Genomic DNA, 17013 nt, shown 5'->3' with positions numbered 1-17013 from the left:
CTATATATTCCTTCCACCTTTCTGCTTTCCCTTCTTTGCTTATAACTGGGTTTCCATCTGAGCTCTTGATATTCATACAAGTGGTTCTCTTTTCTCCAAAGGTGTCTTTAATTTTCCTGTAGGCAGTATCTATCTTACCCCTAGTGAGATAAGCCTCTACATCCTTACATTTGTCCTCTAGCCATGCCTGCTTAGCCATTTTGCACTTCCTGTCGATCTCATTTTTGAGACATTTGTATTCCTTTTTGCCTGCTTCATTTACTGCATTTTTATATTTTCTCCTTTCATCAATTAAATTCAGTATTTCTTCTGTCACCTAAGGATTTCTACTAGCCCTCGTCTTTTTACCTACTTGATCCTCTGCTGCCTTCACTACTTCATCCCTCACAGCTACCCATTCTTCTTCTACTGTATTTCTTTCCCCCATTCCTGTCAATTGTTCCCTTATGTTCTCCCTGAAACTCTGTACAACCTCTGGTTTAGTCAGTTTAGCTATGTCCCATCTCCTTAAATTCCCACCTTTTGCAGTTTCTTCAGTTTTAATCTACAGTTCATAACCAACAGATTGTGGTCAGAGTCCACATCTGCCCCTGGAAATGTCTTACAATTTAAAACCTGTTTCCTAAATCTCTGTCTTACCATTATATAATCTATCTGAAACCTGTCAGTATCTCCAGGCTTCTTCCATGTATACAACCTTCTTTCATGATTCTTGAACTAAGTGTTAGCTTTGATTAAGTTGTACTCTATGCAAAATTCTACCAGGCAGCTTCCTCTTTCATTTCTTACCCCCAATCCATATTCACCTACTACGTTTCCTTCTCTCCCTTTTCCTACTGCCGAATTCCAGTCACCCATGACTATTACATTTTCGTCTCCCTTCACAATCTGAATAATTTCTTTTATTTCATCATACTTTCTTCAATTTCTTTATCATCTGCAGAGCTAGTTGGCATATAAACTTGTACTACTGTAGTAGGCGTGGGCTTCGTATCTATCTTGGCCACAATATTGCGTTCACTATGCTGTTTGTAGTAGCTTACCTGCATTCCTATTTTCCTATTCAATATTAAACCTACTCCTGCATTACCCCTATTTGATTTTGTGTTTATAACCCTGTAGTCACCTGACCAGAAGTCTTATTCCTCCTTCCACCGAACTTCACTAATTCCCACTATATCTAACTTTAACCTATCCATTTCCCTTTTTAAATTTTCTAACCTACCTGCCCGATTAAGGGATCTGACATTCCAATAACTAATGTTATTGGAGAGTAATAATGAGATACAATAGGTAACATAGAATGATACAGAGCTTATTTAATCTTGGAGAAAGCCTATACACATATCAATTTGTAGTGCTTCACTTAATCACAGTTTCAGTGAGATTTTACAAATGATGGGGAATTGACAGTTTAATTGCACACTCTCCTCCTCCCCCTTGGGGCAATCCAAATACACTGAAAACAATAACCAGTACTCATATTACACATAAAAAATTGTGTTGGGAACTTGTGGGGAATTATTGCAATATGACATTGAATGTTTGGAAAACAAGAATCTGAAGTGTTTAACATTGGATGTTCAACATAATTGCTTGTACCATTTGCTGTAGTTGTAATTATTGTTCTTACAGATGGTATTCTTACACAGGCATCATTAGAACCTCACATTCGCTCACATCAAGGACTCAGTCAACACAAATGCAAGCTTTGTGGAAAAACTTTTGTTCACCAATCTAGTCTGTCATCACATCTCCGGCTGCACAGAGGAGACAAGCGTCACACATGTAAATTCTGTGACAAGGCATTTTTCCAGCTAGGGGATCGAATTAATCATGAACGAAAACACACTGGAGAACGCCCATTTAAATGTGATGTATGTGGAAGAGCATTCCGTACAAGAGGAATGTGGTTTGAACACAGCAGGTGAGATAAACAGAAGATCAAGGTCTTGTTGTTGTTGTTTGTGTGTGTTATTTTGAATGCACAATGTGGGTTGCTTTCATACTATTAGCAGCATGCCTTTCATTTAGATTTCATCATCGAAATTAAATACACTCAATATTTTATATTCACCTAACTTTAAAAACATCAGGGAAGGTGCATGAGCTTCCTAAATATCTCAGTTCAGCTAAATTTTCACTTCATATTATTGCAGCTCTTCAAGAGAACAAATCATTAGCGTACTTTGCTTATTTTTATTCAGTAATGTCATATGGAATTATACTCCGGGGTAACTCATTGTTAAGAAAGAAAGTTTCCATTGTACAAAAGTAAGTCATTGGCCATTCGAACAATATACAACTATTCAACGAGCTTTGTATTTTAACAAGTCATCCATTACCATTAAGACCGAATAATGATATCCTTAATTTCAATATTAGAAAAAAAAAATTACCTTCAGTACCATTCATTAAAATCTTTGATTATTTACTCAGTGATATTAAATGCTTGGCAGATACCAAATTATGTATAAAATCTTTTGAGTGACTGCTCCTTGATAGATTTTTTATTTAGAAACTTGTAGCTAATTCAGAACAAAAATATTACATACTTCTGTTACCTAAGCTAAATATTCTTTTTTATGATGTGATTTCGCCTGTAAATGTCACATGCAGCCACACTTAAATACTGATTAAATAAATGACCAGTTAATTGACTCATTCCATGTCATTACTTGAGAACAACATCGTAAATGACAGTAAACTCAAAATAACATCACAAAATGTCCAATATATAACCAAAAAAATAGAACAAATTGACAAATTTCTAAGTGTTAGTAGTCCTCATATTTATCTTTTGAATTAACTAGGGTGCAAAACTGAAGAAATGTGTAACATTAATTTAAGTAATTATAAAACAGTCAGTGTCTGTTGTAGGAATCAACAAAAAGGTGGGGGTGTTGGTATTTATGTCAAAAATAAGGTCCAGTGTGAAAAAATTGCTTGGGTAGATAAACTTGCATGTGAGATGGTTTTTGAAATAGCTGCAATAAGAATAAAGCTTAGGAATAGCAATTTAATAATAGCTATCCTGTACAGATCCCCTAACAGTGGCATGGAAGAATTTTTCTGTCATTTAGAAGAACTTGTTGACAAACTATCACCTCATAAAAACAGATTATAATAATAGGGGAAGTGAACATAGACTCCTTAACTAATAACATAAATTATCTTAGATATATTGATATTTTACAGTCCTATAATTACACCCATGTGAATTCAATGCCAACAATAATTACATGTGACCCTCGGACATATATTGACCATGTTATTACAAACTTAAGAAAGGAAAACCTTGTAGTTAGAACTGTTGAGAATCACATTTCAGATCATAGTGCATTAGTCCTAGAGCTTCATACAGACAAAGAAGTAGTATCTGATGGGGACCTGTTAACCTATAAAAGAAAGCTTGACTATCATACATTAAAGTAAACCCTGGCACACATAAATTGGCATCAGGTAGGTCTATATGAAATAGAAGATATTAATGAAAAGTGGGACACATTTTATACAACATTAACCCACTGTCTTAATCAAGTGTGCCCAGTGGTTAAAATACCAAAGAAAACTGACAGTTCCAGGAATCTTAAACTTCCCCCTAACATGATAAAATTAAAGGAACATTTGAGGAATTTATATGTTCTTCTTGGAGACATCAAACTGCAGTACTTCCAATTTAAATAAAAAGCCTGTAGAAAAACCTACAAGGAAGCACTTAAGACATTAAAAGCACATATGTATGCTGAACAGATGAGGCAATCTAGTAATGTTACCAAAACAATGTGGAGTATAGTAAATAAGGAAAGAGGAGGGAGTGACAGTGTAGTGTGCAGTAACATAAGTGACAATGAAAAATTGCTCAGTGACCCAAAGGAAGTACGTGAGAGATTCATAGACCAGTTTAGTAGATGAGTAGGGAGGATATGATTGATCCACAACAGGTGCTAAATTCCAGTAATGTTAGTAATTCATTCTTCCTGAGGCACGTTACAGAATTGGAAATCCTGAAAACCGTTACCAACTTAAAAGCAAATACATCCACTGACTGGGATGACATCTCAGAGAAACTTCTGAAAGAATGCAGTAATGAATTAATAAAGCCACTGCAACATTTAATAAACAGCTCTTTCAGTCAGGGGGCATTTTCTGACCTGTTAAAAGTCACTGAAATAAGACCGGAGCATAAAAAGGGAATAACTACAGACATAATAAATTGTAGATCTATTTCATTGTCATCAGTAACTAGTAAGCTGCTGGAAAGGCTACTTCTTGATCAACTTGAATCATTTTTCTGTAAGTAAAATATATTCATAAGCTGTCAGCATGGTTTCAAGAAGGGCCAGTCTACAACAACTGTAGCTAGTGGTAGTGAATAAAATTCATGATGGAAACAAAGTTATTGGCACCTTTTTAGACCTATCCAAGACTTTTGACACTGTAAACCATTCTGTTCTTCTACAAGGTGTACAACTTTGCTTCTGCCATTTTTTTCCCAACATTTGAGGCTTTAATGAAACAAATTGGTTACACATGTATCATACAAAGTATTTTCCATCACTGGCCACTACTTTCTCCCATCTTTCAGGCAGTGTATGAATCCTACATCAAAAAAATTGTTCATCTTTTGAAGCGATCCACGAATCGATCCAATTTGTGACTTCCTCATGAGAACGGAAGTGTTGGTCAGCCAGGCCACGCACCATTCATCTAAACAGGTGATAGTCTGCAGAATACGGTGGGTGGGGTCGAATTTTCCATTTTAACATTTCCAAGTACATTTTGACCTCTTTTGCAATGTGGGGTCGAGCACTGTTGTGCTGCAAAATAACTTTATCATGCGTCTCGCTGTATTGCAGCCGTTTGTCTTTTAAAGCTCTACTCAAATACATTAATTGCATTTGATAATGAGCACGTGTATGATGCTGAGCTGGTCCCACCAAGTGCAGAACATGATCTTGGAGCCATGAATATTTGGTTTAGCCGTCGACTTGGAAGCATGGCCAGGATATCCCCATGATTGTTTGCATTTAGGGTTACAGTCACAATGCAATGCAGAAATCCCTTCCGTTTTTGCCTCTGAAGCAACTGTTCACAAACACACAAATGCTGTTCAACGTCTCTTGGTTTCAGCTCAAATGGGACCCAAGTTCCTTCTTTCTGAATCATGCCCGTAGCCTTGAGACATTTTGAAATGGCTTGCTGTGTCGCTCCCACTAATCATGCCAATTCTTCTTGAGTTTGACACAGGTCTTCACTCAGCAATGTCTCCAATTCTGCGTCTTCGAAACCATTCTCTCTTCCACCACTGTTCCGGTTTACAACATTAAAATCACCATTCTTGAAGCGTTGAACCCACTCATGACATGGTTCTTTCACTAATAGCGTCCTTACCATACGTACTTGAGAGCATTAAATGAGACTCAGCCTCTGTTTTCTTCATAGTGAAACAAAACAGTAACACCTCCCATAAATGACGAGAATTAGGCTTGTAAACTGACATTTTCAATCAAGAACAACTTTATGATGCAGACACAAATCGACTAATGTTTGAATGAGGTTATGTTGACCAAGGTCCAAGCTAACTGCCTGACATCTGCGATCTGTTTCTTTCGACCACTATTTACTGTTGTTGTCACCTATCGGCAAATGGCGGAAGCAAAGTTGTGCACCTTGTACATAAATTAGAAACTTATGGAGTTGGAGGAGTAGCATTAGATTCATTAAGATCCTACCTTGCTGACAGGATACAATGTGTAAAGCTGTATTATATAAGGGGCATTCAAAAAGAAATGAGCTGGAGGCATAATTACAGAAACCAGTAACTGTATGTTAGAAGTATTGGCCCTGGCTGTCGAGACACTTGTCCCACTGTGACACAAGGTGGTGAATGGCTGTCTCACAAAATTCCCGGGGCTGCGATGTTAACCAGTTCCACACATACAGCTGAACGTCATCGTCCAAGGTGAATCATTTGCCCCTTAGTCTTTTCAAAGGGAACAAAAATGGCATAACAGGGAGAGAGGACCAGACCATATGGAGGATGGCCGAGAACCTCCCATTTGAAATCTGCAGGAGTTCCGTGACTGCGTTGGTTATATGAGGCTTTGCATTGTCATGGAGCAGAATGGCCCTACAGGTGAGACTGCCTGGTTGTTTTGATTTGATCGCTTGGCAAAGGGTGGTCAAGGTTTACTGCACGAACTGAATCAGAAGGGGGCCATCTTGGCCAAAGAAGAATGTCAGCATAACCTTTCCTGCGCTCGTGTGGACGATGATGTCCAACTGCATGTGCAGAACTGGTTCACATTGCAGCCCCGGGAATTTTATGAGACAGCCATTCACCGCCTTGTGTCACAGTGGGACAAGTGTCTCAACAGTCAGGGTCAATACTTCTAACGTACAGGGACTGGTTTCTGTAATTATACCTCTGGCTCATTTCTGTTTGAATGCCCCATATAGAGCTGAGAGACACACACAAATACTAAAATCATCCCATAAAATTCTAAACTGTGGAGTCACTCAGGGAAGCATTATCGGGCCTTTTTGTTTATTATGTACATCAATGATATAATAATTCCACAAAATTCAAACCTAGTAAATTATGCTGACAATACCTCCTTCATAAGTTGGGGCTTTACAAAACAGTTGGCAGTGCAAAATAATGCAGAGAACATTAGCCTCATCACAGAATATCTCACCAAAAACAAATTGGCACTAAATAAGGACAAGACAATTCTGATGGAGTTTCTGCTAAATTATAGATCAAGACAAGTGGATACAGAACCAGAGCTGTCAATTGAAACAATTGATAAACATAAATTCCTGGGTATTATAGTAGACAAACATCTTACATGGAAGGAGCACATCAGCTACATGTGCAAAAAAGTGTCCTGTAACACTTACCTGCTAAAATGTCTTTCTAGCATAATAGCACAACCTGTTTTAAGACAAATCTATTTTGGAATTATACACTCCCACCTGTAATATGGCATCGAGATTTGGGGTGGAGCACTAATGGTATATAGGGATAGGGCTTTTAGAGCCCAGAAAAGAGCAATTAGGATAATAGCTAATATTAGTAGGTGTCAGTCCTGTAGAGTATTAAGTATGACATACTAACAGTGTATTCATTGTATATTCTCAGAACTATTCTGTTTGTAAAAGAAAATATGGAGCATAGTGTAATCAGTAGTGAAATCCATAATTATAATACAAGAAAAAGAGACGATTACCACATGAAATTTAGTAATAAAAGAGCAACAGATCATAGTCCATTTTCTGCTGGAAGATATTTTTATAACAAATTGGCAAATAATATAAAATTGTTAAAAAGAAACATATTTAAGATAAAATTAAAGCAACTGTTAATTGATAAATGTTTATACTCCATCAAGGAGTTTTACTGTTATTGTGTATAATTTATCTTTACTTCTAAACTTTTTTTAATGTTCTTGTGTTTGGAAACTGACTATGCCCATGACTATTAAGTTATTATGGACAAATAAACCATTTATTTAGTTATTTATTTATTATGATACACACAGTGTCCATGTGAAACGGTAATTATTTCAGGATATAACAGGGAAGATCATGCGAACCAAAAATGTCAAGTAATTATGGGCTCTAAAATATACACTTTATGAGCTATGAGCACTTGTTCAGTAGCAGAGATGTGTTTCATGGAAGCGAAGATGAACAAGTGTTCATAGCTCTTAAGGAATGCACTTTAAGCTATCTTTACTTGACACTTTTTCTTGTTTTGGTCCGTATGACCACCTCTCAAAATATGTAAAAGAAAGAGCTTGCAGTACATGTTCGTATGGGTGCATGACAGCAAGATATTTAGTGCTCACGTGGAAACAGATTGAGACGAGTGTCAGTAAAATACACAGAACAGGAAGATAAAAGCACAGAACCATGGAACGAAGTATTGCATCAGTAGTAAAACATTAACAACACAGGAAGAAAGTGGAATAAGGAGCTAAAACAATGTAGCAGATGGATGTGGTTGGCTGACCACAAGAATAAAAAATGGAGAAGCCTGCCACTCTGAAACACACTAAAACCTCCAGCCTAAAAGTTTAGGTGAGAATCCAGACACATCACAAAACTTGAAAACCTTAGTCACACTCGTCTCATCATCAGCTAAAATAGAGGGCAGATCCCCACCAATATTTGCTTCTGCCCTTGCATCACAATATAAAATGCACTCCGTTAAAATATGGCGGATAGAGATGTGCACACCACAAGCAACCCAATATGGGGGATCCTCTCACTGTGGTAAAAAGCTACGTGTGAGAGGGCAGTGCCCAATTCTAAGATGCGTGAGGATCACTTCATCTCATCATGTCACGACCAGGTTGTCGACTTCACCAACCACAGTTTATTGGCCATCACCGCAAGCCATTCCTCATCCCACAACTGCATGCACTTCCTGTGTTGTGCAGAAATGACAGCCTGCAAGCAAATAGGATACTGTGCCACATCCTGTCCTCTGTAGGCCTCCTTGGCAGGCCGATTGGCCTGTTCATTTCCCCACATCCCATGACCTGGCACCCAGCAGAATGACACCTGCTTACCCTGCTATTGGAGCAAGTACACTTGGTCATATATCAGCCAGACCAGCTCCTCAGCTGGGTACAGGTTCTGCAACAATTGTAGAGTGCCAAGAAAATCAGACCAAATATATATATATTTATATTTCGTATGGCTAATAGAATACAGCAGTAAGTAAGTAGTAACACAAACAACGTATAAAAACAATGAATGGTCAATGTTACAGGCAACAAACTATTATTAGATCTAAAAAGAAAGTAAAACACAAAATACACAAAAATACATAGAAATTATAGTAATAGTATCTAGTAATAGGTTTTTCAGAAGGAGAAGAGTAGACCAGACTCATGGTTGTATGTCCAAGTCCCTCAGCCAGCCAGAAGCATCTCTCTCCAGGAGGTGCAGCTCCTGCATTGTGCCAGGGAATCGCCTCGTAGGGCAGTCCATTGCGATATGATCAGAGTTTGTGGATTCCCACAGTCGCAGTTGGGTGAGTCAGTCTGTCCCCATTTGTGCTTCCAGTAATTACATCTACCATAGCCTGTTCGGATACGATTTAAAGTTGTCCAAGATTTTCTGGGAAGACCGAAGCCCTCGGGCCGTACGGTTTGGTCCGAGACTAAGTTAAGGTGATCAGGGTTAGACATATCCCATTCCCGACGCCAGGCTTCGTTGATATCATAATTGTCCTCGATCAGCTGTTGCCCTAATCTCCATGATGGCTTACGGGACTTGAGCCTGTGGCTGGGATTCTTGCAGTCTTTGTGTAAGGGTAGGTCACGGTTGTTAGCGCACTTTTGCCATTCCCTTTTCAGTGCAGATCTTCGCCTTAGATGAGGTGGGGCTATGTTAGCCAGTACCGGGAGCCATTGGTGGGGCGTCGGTTTAATAGTGCCTGAGATGAGCCTCATGGTGTCGTTTAGCTGGGTGTCCACCGTTGCTGTATGAGTGCTGTTTACCAGACCGGAGCGCAGTATTCAGCCACCGAATATACTAGTGCAAGAGCAGATGTTCTGAGAACTGTGGCGCTTGCTCCCCAGCTACTTCCAGTGAGGATTTCCCAGATTTACAGAATCAGCACAGATCAGACCAAATGAGAACCCGTTTGCCCCAAATATGACGCATCTGCTCCAGTGCCTTCAGGATTGCTTGGAGCTCCACTAAGAAAATGGTATACTCGTCAGGAAGGCAAATCCTGGTGACGTGATTGGGGAACATGACGAAGCAGCCAAAGGAATTCCCTTACCTGGACCCATCAGTGTACACTATTGTGAAACCGAGATACATATCTAAAATGTTAAAAAAACAGAGACTGAAATGTAAAATCTGATGTATGATCTTTCTTAAAATTCGTCAGGTCTAAAATAAGTCTGGGCCTCTGGAGAAGCCAAGGTGGAAATCTGTTCCCACCTGATGTAAAACATGAAGACTGGCTACAACCATCTCTAGAAGGCAATCCTGTGCACGAATCCCATAGGGTCTCCTTGCCCGTTGCTGGTTACAAAAAAGCCTTTCCAGTGGTGGGTGAGTGTGTATGGTGTGGACAGTGTTTTATACACCTGGCACACCATAAGTAGCCATCGCCTGATGTGAAGTGCTGGCTCCCCAGCCTCTGCACAGAGGCTTGGCATGGGGCTTATTCTGAATACTCCAGTGGCCAACCATATCCCTTCATGGTGCACCACATCCAACATCTTTAAACAAGAGGGCCTCACAGATCCATACACCGTGCGCCCATAATCAAGCCGAAATTGCACAAATGCCCTGTAAAACTGGAGCAGGTAAGTCCTGTCTGCTTCCCACGTACTGTGGCAAAAACATTTTAAAATACTTAAAGCCTTAAGTGACCCTTTTCTCAGGTTCTTAAAATGTGGTAACCATGTAAGCTTACAGTCAAAAAGAGCCCCAGAACACTCACTGTGTGTTTAAAAGTAAGGATAGTGTCCCTCATTCTCAACTCAGGAAAGTTTAAAACAGAATGAGAATGTTTAAAAGAACACACACAGACTCCTCGATGGAAAACTTAAAACCACTCTTTTGCACCCATTCATCCAAACGTCGAAGAGTTAGCTGCAACTGACGTGTTGTCTTTGCAAGGACTGAAGAAGAGCAAAACACAGAGAAGTCATCAATAAACAAAGAACAATGAACAGGACTTTTCACTATGGACATAATGCTATTAATAGCTATGGCAAAGACAGTCACACTTAACGCTACCTTGAGGGACACCGTTTTCTTGCTCAAAGCGAACAGACAGGACGTCACTGACTCGGTACCTAAAATATCATGGCAAGAGGAAGGACTGAATAAAAATGGGAAGACACCCACAAAAACCCGATCCGTGGAGCTGCTCCAGGATAAGATGCCTCCAAGTAATATCATAGGCCTTCTCGATGTCAAAAGATATATCTAGATGGGGATGCCGGCGTAGGAAAGCCTGCTGTGTAGCCGCCTCCAGGAGGGCAAGGTTATCAAAGGTGGAGCGATACCTGCTGAACCCACACTGAATGCGACTAAGGAGTTGCCTGGATTCTAAGATCCAGACAAGTTGGTGGTTGACCATCTGCTCCAAGGTCTACTCCATGCAGCTAGTGAGGGTAACACAACGGTAACTACTTCGGCATGTGCAATCTTTCCCAGGGTTTAAAAGAGGAATTAAAATTCTCTCACCCCACGAGTCAGGAAACTGACCTGACGCCCAAATAGCATTAAAAAGTGTGAGGATATCTTTGTTTCGCCTTATGATGTGCCACAGCATACTATAATGGATCCTGTTGTGACCAGGGGATGTGTCACGAGCCACAGAATATGCAAAATCCAGCTCCCACATGGAAAATGGACAGTCGTAATCTTCATCAGAGGTGGACCGGAAGTCCAAACTACACCTCTCAGCAACCGCTCTATGGCGCTGGAAACCTGGATCCTGAGTGGCTGTTGCACTAACTGTGGCAAAATAGGCCGCCATAGTCTGGGCAATGTCTCACGGATTGGTTTGGACAGTGCCGTTCCCCATTACAGCAGCCTTGGGGAACACACCTCCTCTCCCAGAAATCCTCCTGAAGGTTTCCCACACAGTGGAACTTTTGGTGGAATGATTAATGGTGTTCAGAAACTGTTGCCACGACCTTTTCTTGCTCTCTCGAGTAATTCGGCGACACTTTGCCCTTACCACCTGAAAGGCTGCAAGATTCTCTGCAGTTGGCCAACACTAGAAACTACACACAGCTGCACGCTTGGTCCTGACTGCAGAGCGGCATTTGGCACTCCACCAAGGAACAGGTTGCCTCTTCTGCTGTCCCGTGGACTGTGGAATAGATGCTGCAGCAGGGTCATGGATCATTTTGGTAAAATAGTCCACACGTGCCTTGACATTCTCACAATGTTGGAACTGGGCCAACTGGCTATAAAGTGTCCAGTCGGCTCTACCCAGTACCCATCAGGCACATTGTGCGCATTAAAATCACCACAGAGGATGAAGGGGCAGAGAAGCTGTGTAATAAGGTCGGTTAGGGCAGCTTCATCAAGTACATCATGTGGGGGCAAGTAAAGTGAATATATTGTCAACAGATGACGCGCGTGCACTGATACAGCAACTGCTTGTAAAGTCATTGAGAGAGAGGCGAGAAGTGGTAATCGGTATTGACAAAAATACTTACGCCTCCTCTAGCTCTCTCTCCACTCAGATCGTCCTTTTTTTTGGAGGGCATAGCCTCGTAGCTCAGAGACATACAATTAATGGAAATGAGTCTCCTGGAGCCACAGACACAGTGGTCTACCATGAGATAAGAGATGGAGTTCCTCCACACGTGTCCTGAACCACTGCAAGTTCCACTGTAGGATGGGACCCATTTCATCAGTGTGGTTTTAATTTACCCCTATCTTTTCACCGCAAAGGTGAACCACTTGTGGAGCAAGGGGGAGTGGAGGGGCTGCCTGGATCCAAGGCATCTAACTCCAGGGTGTCCTCCTCATCAGTCAGACATGAAAGAATGATGCCTGATGGCACTCGGGACAGCTTTTGACCCAAACGTCATGAACCTTTCCCTGCACCCTGTCCCTCTGAGGATGAGAGGGAAAGGAGGCACTGAGAGGCACTCTACTTGTTGTGTGCCTTCTTGACACTTGCTAAGGAACCGTTGCTGATCTCTAATGCAGTGGCTGCTTGGATTGCTTTATCCTTACTTGTTTTGCCTTGGCATGTACACATGCAAGTACAGGTGCTGGTGGTGGATGGTTGTACACTGGACGATGTCTGCATCAAGCCGTCGACCTTAGGAACAGGTGTCTGTGCCTTGGAAGCCTAAGAAGTGGTAAAGACAGGAGGTTCTGTCGCCTTATATTCCTTTTTGGCTTCAGCATAGGGGATCTGCTTAGTGACTTTTAGTTCCTGAATTTTTCATTCCACTGCAAAAACAGGGTAGTCTTGGCTCTAGAATGGGTGGTTCCCAGAGCAGTTAACATGGACTGCTCGAGATAGACAGTCAATCCCAGCTTCGTGGCCTGCCTTTCCACATTTCCCTCAGGTTGTTTCACCCCCACAACTCAGCTTTGTGTAACCAAGACCTGTTACTATAATTCAACTGATGCACGTTACCAGGAAGGCTAGCCTCCCTCATTCGTTTGGAGGATTTGGTGTGAATACTCCCAGATGGTACACCCTTCCCACTGGGAGGAGATGATGATTTTGAGGGTTCTATCTCGGTCCCATGAGCAGCTAGGGAAACAAGGGTCCACTTAGACAGAGCCCCAAGGTGCCGGAGTAAGCCTAATACAAATGAGATGCAGCAGGTTCCCAGAGATGCCTGCTAGCGACTGTTCCACCTCAACAGCCATGCATCTCATCAGCGTGCAGCACACCTTGAGAGTGAGGGTTTTTTTAATAGAGATTTTTAACATCCTCGTGATTAGGGTGTCTCTGTGACGCACAACGTTCCACTGCTGTGCCGTACTGTGGTCACTGAAGCATGCCCAGAGCTTACAGTAACAGGGGACTGGCAGCACTTACCTTTTCCCAGCTCAGGAAACACGGGGTCACCAAGGCCATACTTGGCCAACGAATGCTGAGCCCCTGAGAGCTGCAGTACAAGAGATTCATTTCATAGCATTGAAGACAATGAAGTGTTCATAGCTCTTAAGGTATGTATGTTAGAGCCCATGTTTACTCGACTTTTTCACTTTGAATGATCATTCCTGTCATGTATGTGAATACCGGTATTGGCCATTACTCCTGGGACACACAGTATTGTGCAAGTGACACAGGAAATCAACTAACTGTACTATCAAGTAACTAACTACATTGGAAACTATGATAACCAACAGTATGAAATTAAGGAAGTAAATAATGTTAGCAATTAAGATATCTTCATCTACAAACAAAGTTTCATGCACAAAAGCTTCAGTTGGACTTAAATGGGTTGCTTCAAATGAGGAAGGAATTACCTGTTGTCTTACTGAAAAAGTTATCACGGCACTCACTTGAAATTATTTCGGTAAACTTCAGAAAACATACATTGGAAATACTGAATGGGAATTTTAGTTCAGTTTCTCATTGCTGTATGTCCATTGCTTTAACTCAAGTGTGCTTTAAACCAAGTGGTGGAGATGTAAAATATGGTCTGCAAGCCAGAACATTATTGCAGATGTCCATAACCCGGACTGTGATACATTTGGACTATTGTATCACAAACTGTGGAGTGTATCCATCTCTCTAATTTGTTCATTTAATTTGGGTTAAAATGTTCCCCTAGTAGACAGCAATGGTATCAAGCTAGTATGTAATGTACTTTCATAAAATCTTGTATTCATTACATAAAGACACACTTTTTCTGTAACATTGCTTGTTTGTAGAGCACATAATTTAAAAAACTAAATGAGAAACAAATAATTTGTATGACACATCCAAGACAGTGACAGCTGACTTCAAAATATGGTGACAACACTGCTTCAAAAGTTCAATTTCACAGAGGACTCTCGTATGGAAGGTTGTCGTTTTCTCACAGAGAAGTGTGATAGTAGTATTTCAGTACGGTGAGAATGGCAGCAAAAAGAGGGAATCTCATAGGGAGTGTCAAAATTCAATAGTAAGTGGACAACATTTTCTTTCTAGAGTTGGTGATAAAGCTGTATTCTTAATTTTCAATAAAGCATTCAGTTTTCAGAAAGTACAATCTTAAGCAGTATTCTAACACAAAACATTACAGGTTCTGCAATGAACATACTGAAGAGACAAGGACACACATGTTAAACAATGGTTCAGTTGGAGAAATATCTTTTATGAAACAAAATAAAAATGATCAAGGTGACAAGTTAGATATGCTGCAGTATATAATTTCACAATAGAGAATGAAACATTTGAGCACTAGGAGCTCCTGAAAGATGTGCTTGATGTGTCCGAAGTCATGTACATCAATATTCCACAAGTCACCTTATGGTGTGTGGCAGGGGATACTTCGCATACCACAATCATATTCCTCCTTCCCTGTCCTACTTGTGAACAGAATGTGGGAAGAATGATTGTCAGTAAACTTCTGTAGAAGTCTTAATTTCTCCGATTTTCTCATTGTGGTCATCTCATGAGATGTATTTCAGAAGATTTAATATGTTGCCCAACTCATCCCAGGATGTACATTCACAGAATTTCAATAGTAAACCTCCCTTGTGATGTCTGCGACTGGAGTTTGTTGAACATCTCAGTAATACTCTTGCATTGATAACACGGTCCTGTGGCTAAATGTGCTGCTCTTTGTTGGATCTTCGCTCTCTCTTCTACTAATCCAACCTGGTAAGGAGCCAGGCTATTGAGGAGTACTCAAGAATTAGTCAAAAAAGTGTTTTTTTACACCACTCCTTTGTGGATGAATTACATTTCCTTAAGATTCTTCCTGGCACCTGCCTTACCTACAGTTTGTTTTATGTGGTCATTCCATTTCAAGTCACTCTGTATGGTTACTCCTAGGAATTTTAAGGGAGTAGTTGTTGGCTGCAATTGTCATCAAGTGTAATTATAAAGTAGTAGATTTCTTCACCTACCTGTGCACAGTATTTAACACTTATTTATGTTGAGGGTCAATGACCAGTCCTTGCACCATTCATCAATCCTCTGCAGGTATCTCTGCAGTTCACTACAGTCTTCTGGCGTTGCTAAATCTTATAGACACCTTCATCGTCTGCAAACAGCCTCATGGAGCTTCTGACATTATCCACTGGACCATTTATACACACATCAAAAAAAGTTTTGCATCGCCCCAGTTCCCAGAACTCCTGAAGATAGACGCTGACTGTGGGTATTGTATCACAGACACAGTCCCTTTGATTGTCACTAAACCCGCCCAACGATGTAAATAACAATGCACGAGCAGCACCTATTAGACGGAGGGGGTCTGACAGCCAATCTGTTCCAGTCATTCCACCAGGAAGGAAGTACATGGCTCATGTTGTCTGTAGTTCAGCCATGCCTAGACGGTCAATACTGCGGTTCAATCACGTCTGCATTGTTACTTTGTGTCAGGAAGGGCTCTCTACAAGGGAAGTGTTCAGGCACCTTGGAGTGAACCAAAACAATGTTGTTCAGACATGGAGGAGATACAGAGAGACAGGAACTGTTGATGACATGCCTCGTTCAGGCCACCCAAGGGCTACTACTGCAGTGGATGACCGCTATCTAAAGATTATGGCACAGAGGAACCCTGACAGGAACGCCACCATGTTGAATAATGCTTTTCTTGCAGCCACAGGGCGTCGTGTTACGACTCAAAATGTGCGCAATAGGCTGAATGAAGCCCAACTTCACTCCCGACATCAACAGCGAGGTCTATCTCTGTAACCATGACACCTTGTAGAGCGGTACAGATGGACCCAACAACACGTCGAATGGACTGCCCAGAATTGGCATCATGTTCTCTTCACCGATGAGTGTCGCATATGCCTTCAACCAGACAAGCTGGAAAGCTGGTCATGCTGAACGCCTTAGACACACTGTCCAATGAGCACAGCAAGATGGAGGTTCCCTGCTGTTTTGGGGTGGCATTATGTGGGGCCGACATACGCTGCTGGTGGTCATGGAAGGCGCCGAAATGCTGTACCATATGTGAATGCCATCCTCTGCCTCACGGTAAAACCATATCAGCAGCATATTGGCAAGGCATTCGTCTTCATGGACGACAATTCGCATCCTCATCGTACACATCTTGTAAATGACTTCCTTCAGGATAATGACATTGCTCGACTAGAGTGGCCAGCATATTCTCCAGACATGAACCCTATTGAACATGCACAGGATAGATTGAAAAGGGCTGTTTATGGACGATATGACCCACCAACCAGTCTGAGGGATCTACGCCAAATCGCCGTTGAGGAGTGGGACAATCTGGACCAACAATGCCTTGATGAACTTGTGGATAGTTTGCCACAACAAATACAGGCATGCATCATTGTAAGAGGACAATGCACTGGGTA

The 17013-nt window shown here is 41.2% G+C and overlaps 1 protein-coding gene across 1 annotated transcript in view; it reads left to right on the top strand.

The window, feature by feature from the left end:
• LOC126194671 (zinc finger protein 501-like) overlaps positions 1-17013 on the top strand; it is a 130208-nt gene that overhangs the window by 100476 nt on the left and 12719 nt on the right. Inside the window, exon 3 of the mRNA XM_049932913.1 lies at positions 1653-1927. Coding sequence (XP_049788870.1) covers positions 1653-1927 — 275 coding nt within the window. The remainder of the gene's footprint in view (positions 1-1652; positions 1928-17013) is intronic.

This window comes from Schistocerca nitens, chromosome 1, assembly GCF_023898315.1.
Source record: "Schistocerca nitens isolate TAMUIC-IGC-003100 chromosome 1, iqSchNite1.1, whole genome shotgun sequence".
NCBI classification, from domain to species: Eukaryota; Metazoa; Arthropoda; class Insecta; order Orthoptera; family Acrididae; genus Schistocerca; species Schistocerca nitens.
This window is presented reverse-complemented; position numbering and strand designations above follow the sequence as displayed.